The sequence below is a fragment of the Piliocolobus tephrosceles genome, chromosome 2 (genome assembly GCF_002776525.5).
Source record: "Piliocolobus tephrosceles isolate RC106 chromosome 2, ASM277652v3, whole genome shotgun sequence".
Taxonomy (NCBI): domain Eukaryota; kingdom Metazoa; phylum Chordata; class Mammalia; order Primates; family Cercopithecidae; genus Piliocolobus; species Piliocolobus tephrosceles.
The window spans coordinates 77,895,985-77,908,293 of record NC_045435.1 but is presented as its reverse complement, the minus strand read 5'-3'; the positions used below and the strand labels follow the sequence as shown (position 1 = coordinate 77,908,293).

Here is a 12,309-nt window from a genome sequence, read left to right as displayed (position 1 = left end):
AGTGGGCCTGGGGCTGGGCGGACCCCAGGCTGCGGACGGAGGCGGGACGTAGGGGCGGGGTTTCGGGGCTTTGGGGCTTCTGAGCGGAGCCTAAGGGGCGGGACTGGGGCTTCGGGGCGGGGCTTCGGGGCTGCGGTCTTGCGGTTTTGACCGCACGGCTCAGGCTGCGCTCGCTGAGTTCCTAAGGCCGCCCGGCTCTCTGGCTTCCCGCCCGCGCTGCCGTTAGGGGGCGCCCGCGCTCGTGGCGCCACGGCTCTGCTGGGAAGGCGCCGCCCGCGCCGGGCAGCTGGAGCCGCAACTCCGGGCGCGGGCTCAGTCGTCCCTTCTGCCGCCGCCGCCGCCGTCGCCGGGCGCGGGCTCGCTCGTCCCCGCGCTCGCGCTCTCCGGCCGCGGGGATCTCCCGGCCCGGCCGCCGCCGCCGCGCAGTGAGTGGGGCTGGCTTGGGGCTTGTGGGGCCGGGGCTTGGGAGGGCCGGGTTTCGGGAGACGTCTGCGCCGAGCGGCCAGGGGAGCGGGGCTGAGGAGGATCTGGGCGGGGGCTCCTGGAACCAGGCGGCGGCGGGGCCGCGTTGAGGGGACCGCGCGTCCCGGGGCTGGCACGAGCCGGCGGCGGAGGTGCCCGCGGCGGGGCCTGGGCGGGGGTTCCGGGGCCCGCCCGGCGGGGATGCGCGGTTTCTGAGGGCCCGGGTTCGGAGCTCGGCGGCGTGCCCCTCGTCCGGGCCCGGGGCATCGCCCGCCCTACCCCTGGCCGGGTCGGGTTTGTGGGGGTTTCGCTGGTGGGGCAGCAGCGAAGCACGGCCCGGACGGAGACATTCGGGGTGTGCTTGAAAATGATTGTTTTTGGGAGATGGCGCTTATTAGCCACCAATTGCCCTAGTTTAAAGCGTGAGGCAGGACTCAAAACCCTGGCTTTGGGATTTTCTACCCTGAAGAGACACTCAGATTGCAGCTGAGTTCTTTATGCCTAGATTTGTGTGTGTGGTGGCGTTTTTAATGCTTGATGTCAGAGGTGATAAATGGCTGTGGTAATGGGGAGCCCTGGCAGCACCTGCTGGGCTGACAGTGGTGGAGGCTGTGTCTGGGGGTGGGACGGGGAAATGAAACGTGACAGAGATCCTGTTTGGATATTCTGCTGAAGTTATCATGTTTCTGTTCAAGTATACCAGTTCTAGAACAAGTTGATGGATCCAATTTTAGGACTTTGTGATAGAAGAGGTTTGGCTGGCAAAGTGACCTGGGATGACCCGGCTCGGCTAAGAATATTTGGGGTAGCCTAAGCATCTCTTCCATATCCCCCTGACATGTTCTTTTTTTCGCTGTCACAAATGCCCTATTACTTGAATCATCCTGGGATAGGAGAGAAGCTTGGTGACAGCATGTAGCACAGTCCTGAGCCCAAGATTGAGATGTTTTCAAATGAATAAATATGTAGCTAGGAATAGGAAAATGTTTTTGTCAGCAGGGTTGGTAGATTGAGAGAATTTTCTCTCTGGCCGAAAACCATCAGTCCATACGGATACTTGATTTTGTGCTATGCCTTAGATATGAACGATGGAGTGGAGTGGTCAGGATAGCCATGGACGCTATCCCAAAGTTTTGTGATTTGAATTTTCATAAATCATATTTTAACCAAAGCATTACTACTTACAGAAATCTTAGGGTGAACCCTATGAATCCTTTAGTGCGTTTGGATTTTGATATTTGGGGTCCATTTAAAATGGAGTACATGTGTGTATTTGGATTCAGCTCTACCTTGGAGAGAATCCTGAGTCATGCTTTAAGGAAGTTCCTTCTGAGATCAGGAGCTCAGATGTTGGGTGATCTCTGGGAAAACTAGACACTCCCCTTTACCTGTATGTAGTTCTCCCTTCTGGAGCTCTGGGAAAAAGAGGACCCGGGGAGATTTGAAGCAAATTAAGAGGCTGCCTCCTCAATATTTGGCGTCTCCAGGCCAATGCTCTAAATTGCTTGTGTTCACACTCAGGTTTTTCATGTTAACGTAGAAATTTTGTTTATGCTGCTGCCACTAGTGTTTTCACATTTGTCTCATACTTGTCAGTTTACAGATGGTTTTATATTCATGATCTCCTTTATTTTCTCCATTTCCCCAAAGAGGAAGCTGAGCATAAAGAGTTATTTTCTCAGGGTCTCATAATCAGTAACGGAGCAGAATTCGACTACAGGACCTCCCTGGAATCCTGTTCTCTTTCCTTGTCCTGATGTGTTACTCTTATAGGCCAATTTTTGCCTTTGTGTCGTGCCTAAATGGTGTAATTACTTTTGGGAAGATGGTATTAGCCCGTTTTTTATCTTTCGGAAACTGAGGGTTAAGAGGAGTGTTATGATTTTGTGACAGCTTTTTAATATTAGGTCACTTTTAAACCTGTAACTCCTCTCTTCTAAACCACATGGTTGAGAGAGGAGAAAGAGAAAATGATTACTTTTAGAGAAAAATCCATTTCTGCAGTGATTTGGTTAAGGATAATCTAACACCATAATCACATTATCCTTGTATGCCTGGCTACTTGTGCTGGCCTGTATGTGAATGTTAACCCCAAAAGCTCCTTTAGATGTCGCTGAACTAGTTACTATAAAAAGTATTTCACTTTCAAACTCCCACATTTCAAGAAGAGCAAAACTCAGTACAAAGGCAATTTTGAAGGTAAGTATAGAAAGAGGGAGTTTATTGAGTCTTTTCTGACTACCAGCCACGAAGGTTTCAGTAAAAACGCATTTTAAAGGGCTGCCTGAAAACTCTGGGAAGTCAGTAGTTGGAAGTTTTTATTTTTCATTGAAGTTCGGAGGTTTTTATTGCAACATATAGGTAGTTATATAGGATTAGGACTTTGGCCCTGGAGAATTCTTAATCTATAGCAAGAATGATAAACCCAGAATATTTTTGTTAAGTTGGTTCATCATAACCATGAGGCCTGAAATTGCAATTCTGCAGTGATAGGGAGAAGGGCATTTAAGGGTTCTTAGGTTACTTTTTTAAGTTATTAACTTACTGAATTGTGCATTCTTCAGATATACTACTTTAGAAAATTAATATTTTCTTTTAAGGCTTCTGTAAATTCTTCAGTATGTGTTTTCTTAAGCTTAATTACCTGCTAACATGACACTGTCAGAATTTATACATTAGTCACAATAACTTTGAAGCTTAAACATGGGTGAATTTTCAGTACTGCTTTATAGTCTTTGGGGAGTGGTTGGTGTTGTTTTCATAAGAATTTATTTTGCATCAAAGGTTACATCTTTTCAGGTGAACTGATTTTACAGGGTCAGAGGCTTCTTTGAACTTTATAGCTGTTTGTGCTTGGTTGCATTTGCTGTCTTTCAAAACTATCTTTAGTTTTAGTAGGGAAAGTCACTGTAAAGGAAAACTTTTTCATTTTTCATTGTTACCATTCCTGGTAGATTTTCTGAAATATTAGATATTTATTTGCTTTCATCAAGTAAAACCGGCCTATTTGATACCCATTTCAAGATCTTCCTTCTGCTGCCTGTCTTGTGGTCATTTAACTTCTCATTAAGCCCTCCACTGGAGACTGTGCCAGAAGGGAGAGAAGATGAAAAGCAAATGAATCATTCTGTAATTGTTAATAGCTCTGGAAAATGATTTAGTAGAAGAGATTGAAACTATTCTGGAAATTCTTTGGGATTGTATTTCATTCATCTGCATCGTTTCAGAGATGTTCCTAATGGTCGTCAGTTCAGAATTCAGAAACTGATCATTATCCAGCTATTGGATAACAAGGAATTCGTGCTTTTTTGTTTGTTTGTTTCTTGCTGTATTTAAGCATCTCCACAGAAGATATTTAGAAGCAGCTAGAGATAAAATTTAAACTAATCAATACTGTTTTTTCCCTTTGAACTCTTTAATGAACAATTTGATTTCTTTAGACAATTTAGTCATTGTTATTGGAAGTGACTAATAGTGACTTTGCTTCAATTTATTTTGGTGTGTCTTATACACAAGTATAGGAAGGCTTTTGGGTGCTTTTTAAGAAACATGGGCTGTAGATTCCCATAATTGCTTTCCTGAATTATTAAGCGTGAGCTTTCATTTTTGTACCAGAACTTTTTTCATCTTTGTACCAGAACTTTTGCTTTTGCTGTGGAACAGATTCAGGGACAGCATCTAATTTTTTTTTTTTTTTTTTTTAGATAACTGCTCAAGAAGTTATCTTGTTTTGATTTAGCAGTAAAAAAGAAAAAAGGGTTAATAGCGGACAGACTTTTCGTTAACGGCTGCAACATTGATGTCTGCTTTTTTTCCTTGTCTTTGATCTTCTGTTTCTCATTTAATCATTTGGATATTCATGGATTGGAGTTCTTTATGTCACTACAGACAGAGGACAGCAGCCATTATTCACACTAGTTGAATGGGTTCCTGCCTTTTTTTGGTGGTGGGGGAGGGCCTCAGGAAAATTTTTACAAACCCGTTATGACTAGTTAGGCTGAGTTACTGTAAAATTTGTAAATAAAACCCTACTGGGTGGATAGGGTTAATAGATGGCTACAGAGAGTTTAAAGTTCATCTTTTTCAAGTTCTTGTCTCTTGGATTCTGTTCTTTCAATTTCTATCCTAGGAGGGGATTTATGGAAAAATCTAGACTAAGAGTCAGAACCTGCGACTTCTTATCTAGTTACTTCCCAGCTGTGGCGCCTCCAGCTAGTCACTTAATCTGCCTTGTTTCTCTGTTTTGCATCTTTAAGATGAGGATAGTAATCCATGCTCAGCCTACTGGTATCAGGAATGTTGTAGGGGGAAGAAGTTTTTCATGCCCTTGTCTTTTAAATTGTTTCTTCTTTCTAGAATCCCTTCTCAGGTTGTCCAGATTTTCTTTCAAGGATTCAACTGGGTGGGCTCTTCCCAGAGGTCCTCCATTTTCCCGTTTGGAATCTTGCTTTTCCCCTCTCGCAGGCCTCTGCTGGTCCATCTGTTATATAGCGCTTTGAATTCTGTTCTGTACTTCAGTCTTTGCATGTTGCCTTCCATTATAGATGGAAAGCTCCATGAGGGCAAAGATTGTTCTTTTCCTCTTTCTGTGTATCCACATTGCACATAGGCATCCCCTCCACTCCATAGGTAACCCACAATAATTGTTGGTTGAATGAATGATTATTGAGGCTGTCAGGAATGAATACTTTGGGTGATGGGAAAATGCCAAAGATGAGCATCTTACCAGCACTTTTGGATGAGTGGCCTTTTAAATTGCTCAGTTGCTAATCTGTTGTTATCAGTAACTGAATCAGATCCTGGCAAGACAAATTGGCAAAGCCCATTTCTTGGTCCTGTTTACCTCGGATACTATTTGTGAAGCAAGTCATAACAGTCTTGAATTTGACATTTATTCCATTTCTCACCCCATAGCATGTGGAGGCCTATCTATATCCAGCTGCTGAGTGTAAAGAATAAAAACTGACTGCCCCATAGCCTGGTCCACATTTTAGTTTGTGTGTTTTGAAGGATTTGCAAGGTAGAGAAATAGATGCTTCAGGCTCTGATTTCAGCCCATGCTGTGCTATGCAAATGTTCTCTACATGCCTGAGTGACCTTTTGAGAAAGAGCCTTTGTGATCTTCTATAGCCAGGGCTTGTTCTGGGAATTCTGTGCCAGATTCCTCTAAAAGTGGGAAAAGTGGATCTGTTAAAGGACCACGTAAAAAAGCTGGTGCTTTTCCTGGATGAATACCAATAATTCCATGTTTCTTACCATCTCTTGCCAGAGCTTTAGAAATTTGTTCTGCAGTTTGCTTTGCAGGTTGATTTGGGATTGAAGTGTGTGAGAGGGAACTGACTAAGGCAGTTCAGTAGCTGGGAAACTGTTTGTTTAAGTGCTTTTGAATTGTAGATAAAAATAAATTCACATTGGCATCATTAGTATCGGAGCATTTCTCAGTGTCTTAAGGCTGGCTCTCCATGAGTGCTGGCTGATTGAGTCTCATCTATATCGGTAAGGTTCTTTTGCCCTAAATTGCGCTCTTAACAGTTTGGCATTTAAATCGCTATTTGTTTTAATTGTTGTACAAAGAGAATTACATCATTATTAAAAAACATCATTATTATTATCTTTTATATTATAAGATAAATACCATTCTGATGTATTTCTCTTGGAAAGGGATGCTGGTATCCTGGGAGGTTTATGATTTTTGATGCTTTTACTCAGGTGATTGCCTTGTACAGCCGAAATGCTGATGAAAAGTTTTCCCCTTCTCCCTTTTCCTTTTTTCTTTTCTTTTTTTTTTTTTGAGATGGAGTCTCGCACTGTTGCAGGGGCTGGTGTGCAGTGGCACAATCTCGGTTCACTGCAACCTCCGCCTCCCAGGTTCAAGTGATGCTCCTGCCTCAGTCTCCTGAGTAGCTAGGATTACAGGCGCCCGCTACCACGCCCGGCTAACTTTTTGTATTTTTAGTAGAGATGGGGTTTCACTATGTTGGGCAGGCTGGTCTTGAACTCCTGACCTGGTGATCCGCCTGCCTCGGCCTCTCAAAGTGCTGGGATTACAGGCGTGAGCCACTGCGCCTGGCCTCTCCCTTTTTCTTAAATGACCTTTTTGGTGAGGAACATTATAGGTTTGTACCAGGATAAGGTTGTAGAGTTAATCATAATGTTCTCTGACATAAATTCTAAAAATTGATTTTCTAAGAAGAGAGGTAGAATTTGAATGACTGGGTCGCTTCCTAGACTCTTCCTCCTTCTCTTAAGTAAAGGATAGTTTTTTCTCTGAAAATCTTCAGTCTCTTAGTTCCAGATGGGTTCTCTATGGTAAGAATACAGGACATGGAGTCCCTAGGGGAATGCTTTCTTCCCCAGATCTTTGCCCTGCAGTAGGTTTCAGCTGAGCAAGGACGAGTAGTTTTTCTGGTGTTTGGCCTCCTCTGTTGGGTGGAAAAAAACCTTTCTTCTTTATGTTCATAGTTATATATGCTATCATATGTCTCTTTTTCTCCTCTTGAAGTTTCCCTGAAACCTGGGCTCTTGAAGACGCATCACTGGAGCAGATGGATAATGGAGACTGGGGCTATATGGTGAGTGCTTCTTGGAGATGCATTTTGAAGGCTGGGGAATTATTTTTGTGTGTACATAAGGATAACTTATGTATTTTTAGGTATATCTTATAAGAAAAAATTGTGAATTTGTGTAACCTCTCTGCCCCCTTTTACTTAGTTTAGATGTATTTTGGAGGTTGTTTTTGTCTTGCGTGGTGTTTTTCTTTTTTTTGAGACAGAGTCTCACTCTGTCGCCCAGGCTGGAGTGCAGTGGCCGGACCTCAGCTCACTGCAAGCTCCACCTCCCGGGTTTACGCCATTCTCCTGCCTCAGCCTCCCGAGTCGCTGGGACTACAGGCGCCCACCACCTCATCCGGCTAGTTTTTTGTATTTTTTTAGTAGAGACGGGGTTTCACCGTGTTAGCCAGGATGGTCTCGATCTCCTGACCTCGTGATCCGCCCGTCTCGGCCTCCCAAAGTGCTGGGATTACAGGCTTGAGCCACCGTGCCCGGCGCGTGGTGTTTTTAAAATTTTTATTTTATTTTGTAATTTTTTTATGTGGAGTCTTGCCCTCTTGCCCAGGCTGGAGTGCAGTGGTGTGATCTTGGCTCACTGCAACCTCCACCTCCCAGGTTCAAGAGATTCTCCTGCCTTAGCCTCCCACGTAGCTGGGATTATCAGTGTGCACCACCACATCTGGCTAATTTTTGTATTTTTAGTAGACATGGGGTTTTACCGTGTTGGCCAGGTTGGTCTCGAACTCCTGACCTCAAACGATCCTCCTGTCTTTGGTGTTTTAATGGAAGCAAACTCAAAATGGATTCTCCAAATACTTTTTATAATCACTGGAGAAGTAACGTGATTTTTTATTTTTTAAAGTATATTGCTCTGAAGACTCTTTCTTCATGAATAGTGGCTACAAAAGGATCTAGTGAGTAATGATAGGAGGATATTTTATTGTGGTTTGGGAGATTAATGGTTGAGAAAGTGCCTCTTCTCCCACTCCTTTTTTTGTGTGTGCATATGTCTCCCTATTTTTCTATTCCTTTGGTGTAAGGTATATTTTACTTGCCTAGTACCTAAAGTCTCTTTCTTTTTTTTCTTTTCTTTTTTCTTTCTTCCTTTCTTTTTTTTTTTTGTTTTTTGTTGTTTTGAGACAGAGTTTTGCTCTTTTGTGTAGGCTGGAGTGCAGTGGCGCGATCTCGGCTCATGACTTTCCGAGCTCAGGTGATTGTCCCACCTCAGCCTCCCAAGTAGCTGAGACTACAGGTGGGCACCATCATGTGTGGCTAATATTTTGTATTTTTTGTAGAGACGGGGTTTTGTCATGTTGCCCAGGCTGGTCAGCAACTCCTGGGCTCAAGTAATCCACCCCCCTTGGCATCCTAAATTGCTGGAATTACAGGTGTGAGCCACCACGCCTGGCCTGTTTTTTCTTAAATAGTGTTTCTAAAACTGAAGGTATGTTTTTTAAGAGAAGCTTGCTTCTCAAAATTAAAGGTCAGATTGCAACATTAATGTTACAAAAGTGAATACACTATCAGATTATGAAATTTTATGGCTGCTGTTAGCTTTTGGGTATGTGATGAATTTTTGACTAAACTGTATATTTTAACTTAGTATTTGAAAGTATCACTTCCATGAAAAAGTTACCAAGATTAAGTCTGCACAGTTTTTAATTAAAGTAATTAGTTAATTATTTTTGAGACAGAATCTCTCTGTGTTGCCCAGGCTGAAGTGAAGTGGCGTGATCTGGCTCACTTGCAGCCTCTGCCTCCCAGATTCAAGTGATTCTCATACCTCAGCCTCCCAAGTAGCTAGGACTACTCAGGCACTACCACACTCAGCTAATTTTTTTTTTTTTTTTTTGTATTTTTAATAGAGATGGGGTTTTGCCATGTTGCCCAGGCTGGTCTTGAACTCCTGAGCTCAGGCAGTCCGCCTGCCCCAGCCTCCCAAAGTGCTAGGATTACAGCCATGAGCCACTGCACCCGACCCAAATTTTTATTTTAAAAACAAATTTCATAGTTTATTCCTTTTGTTTGAAGGGGAAAAACCCAAAGAAATATTGAAAGTAAATGTCTATATTATCAGATCATTTTAATTCTATCTTATGTTAAATTAAGTTCAGAAAAATGCAAGTCTTTAAAAAAAAATCAGAAAAAAATAAGTGTGTTTTAGCGTGGCTTTTCCCTTCTCACAATATATTCTGACCTGAACATTCTGTAGATAATGGGCCTGAAATGATGTTGTTCTGGAAGTCAGTGCCCTGGATTCTTAGCATAAGTCTTTACATAATTGGATTTATCCTTTTTTTTTTTTTCCTATTGAAAGCAAATGTTAGATCGCTTCATCTGGGTGGGTTTATTGCTGGTAGTAAAGTCATTTTGCATTAGAGGATTACTAAATACATTATAGCCTGACAGAATCTTGCGCTTTGCTCAGTATCACTTACTTTCTTAATTTGTCAAAGTTGGTATTTAAAAATTTCAGATGACTGATCATTTCTTTAAAAATTTCAGATGACTGACCCAGTCACGTTAAATGTAGGTGGACACTTGTATACAACGTCTCTCACCACACTGACGCGTTACCCGGATTCCATGCTTGGAGCTATGTTTGGGGGGGACTTCCCCACAGCTCGAGACCCTCAAGGCAATTACTTTATTGATCGAGATGGACCTCTTTTCCGATATGTCCTCAACTTCTTAAGAACTTCAGAATTGACCTTACCGTTGGATTTTAAGGAATTTGATCTGCTTCGGAAAGAAGCAGATTTTTACCAGATTGAGCCCTTGATTCAGTGTCTCAATGATCCTAAGCCTTTGTATCCCATGGATACTTTTGAAGAAGTTGTGGAGCTGTCTAGTACTCGGAAGCTTTCTAAGTACTCCAACCCAGTGGCTGTCATCATAACCCAACTAACCATCACCACCAAGGTCCATTCCTTACTAGAAGGCATCTCAAATTATTTTACCAAGTGGAATAAGCACATGATGGACACCAGAGACTGCCAGGTTTCCTTTACTTTTGGACCCTGTGATTATCACCAGGAAGTTTCTCTTAGGGTCCACCTGATGGAATACATTACAAAACAAGGTTTCACGATCCGCAACACCCGGGTGCATCACATGAGTGAGCGGGCCAATGAAAACACAGTGGAGCACAACTGGACCTTCTGTAGGCTAGCCCGGAAGACAGACGACTGAGCTCCGACCCTGCCACAGGTTCCTGGGAACATGGAAAATACTGATGTTTTTTTTTTTTTTTTTTTAAATCACAGTGTGAGATTTTTTTTTTTTCTTTTAAATATTTGTATTTATTTGAAGGCAGTGAGGACCAGAAGGAAGTTTTGTGCTTTGGCACACTCCTCCATGTTTTGTTCCCTTCCTCCTGAGTATGCATGTGCCTGTTCAGAGTCGCCAGATACCTTTTTTATAAAAAGAAGTCTGAAAATCATTATGGTATATAATCTACCCTTAACAGAGCTTTTCTTATTACAGTGCTAAAATGATTTCTGATAAAATGGTCCCTAACTCAACTAGAAGGCTAAAAATACAAGAATGAAAGAATAAGCAGAGTACTCATGATGCCTTTGAGAAAAATCAAAACATCATGTAGGGTGACCTAGTTTCCAAACCAATAAATAAGTAGTATTGTAATATTAAAGGAAAACTGTTCCAATCATTTAAAAGTACTTATTAAGTACTGCTTTTTACAGTTATGACAACTGTTTCTTTCTATGCATATAAATCAAGGAACCAAATATCTGTAGCCATGGAAATGTCTGACTAGAAATATTTATATTGAATTCTGAATACAAAATGTCCCTGTGGTAGAAATCTTACTCTTTATGCCTGGTACAGTATAATTCTCAAGTGTACTGTCTACCAGAAAAAAAAAAAACTAATAAAAAATGAAATATGAAAATTAAGTTTGTATTTATTGATTATTATTAAGGGGAGAAAATCATATTCCTTGTCTAAAATATGCATTGTTTATGTCCCATTGTTTACTGCCTGTAGCATATTTGTATTTAATTTGAGAGGACACAGTGGGATCTTAGGTTGCAGTTTATAAGAACTGTTGTGTCATTGAAGCAAGGATGGATGGAATTACTAATTTTGACTAAAAGGGTGCATATTTGAACAGTGAACATACAGTTTTTCATATTTTTCAAAAGAATTTATGTTGAAGATTACAGATTTTTCTTTAATTGCCCACAGTTCTATGACCATTATTTCAGTTTTCTGCTAAGCACAGGAACAAAATGACTCTAGCCCTTTATGCTCATGTTTTGTGGTGATCCACAAATGTATTTTGTTAACAAAGGTAAGTTTATTTCTGAAGAGAAGAAACAAACTGCAGTGAAAGAAAGACCTAGAACAGTTGGAGAAATACACGTACTTTTATTTATGTCCCTGTAGTCTTATTTTGCATAGTTCATTTGCTTCTATTTCTTGAAAGTAACTCATAGGAAGGTTATTTTAATTATACTGAGACTTCCTACTTTGTTAGACCACCGTATAAAAGGAAGTAATGTAATTTATTCCCTATTTTCTAAGGGAAGAGTGGAACTCTGAGGCTGTGTGCCCTGGGGCAAGCAGGCCCCTCCTTTTCTCTTTCTCTCTGTGAGAATATTCTAAGGTTCTCTCTCTGCAAAGAAGATGACAGCACTTCCTTATGTCTATTTTTGCCCATGTCTCTGAAAATTTATTTTAAAATTTGACAAATGACCAACATCCAGAAACCTATAATTACCCTATTTTCACCATCTTCAAACTAAGATCCTTTGGTGTTATTGACAGGTTGCTGTGGTTTCAGTAAATCAATATACGAGTACAAGTTTATCATTTTGGAAAATTATCTTGTGTTTAAAATCGATTTGATAGTTACCTTTAAAAAAAAAAAAAAAAGGCCCAACCAGTTACATGTTGTTGAGCTAGCTGAGGTCAATATGAAATCAAATGATTTGGGTTGAAAACAGGTGTGGAAATAGGAATAATGCTAGTTCCCAGTTTTTATTTTTATTTTATTTTTAAATGATTTTTATTTATTTATTTTTGAGACAGAGTCTCACTCTTGTCACCCAGGCTGGAGTGCAATGGCGTGATCTTGGCTCACGGCAACCTCTGCCTCCCAGGTTCAAGTGGTTCTCCTGCCTCAGCCTCCTGAGTAGCTAGGATTACAGGTGTGTGCCATCGTGCCCGGCTAATTTTTGTATTTTTAGTAGAGATGGGGTTTCACCATGTTGACCAGGCTGGTTTTGAACTCCTGACCTCAGGTGATTCACCTGCCGTGGCCTCCCGAAGT

At 41.7% G+C, this 12,309-nt stretch overlaps 1 protein-coding gene across 2 annotated transcripts; it reads left to right on the top strand.

The window, feature by feature from the left end:
• The first annotated feature begins 272 nt into the window (after positions 1-272).
• On the top strand, positions 273-10,930 carry KCTD6 (potassium channel tetramerization domain containing 6). Of its 2 annotated transcripts, none has more exons than XM_023200678.3 (3): positions 273-425; positions 6,965-7,034; positions 9,519-10,930. In XM_023200678.3, exons 2-3 carry the CDS (start codon positions 7,008-7,010, stop codon positions 10,203-10,205), a joined length of 714 nt encoding a protein of 237 aa, XP_023056446.1. In that variant the 5' UTR covers positions 273-425; positions 6,965-7,007; the 3' UTR covers positions 10,206-10,930. The 2 variants fall into 2 exon arrangements, with proteins under 2 accessions (XP_023056446.1, XP_023056448.1); XM_023200680.3 differs by lacking the exon at positions 273-425 and adding an exon at positions 1,088-2,661 and having other exon boundaries at positions 9,519-10,919.
• The last annotated feature ends 1,379 nt before the right edge of the window (positions 10,931-12,309 follow it).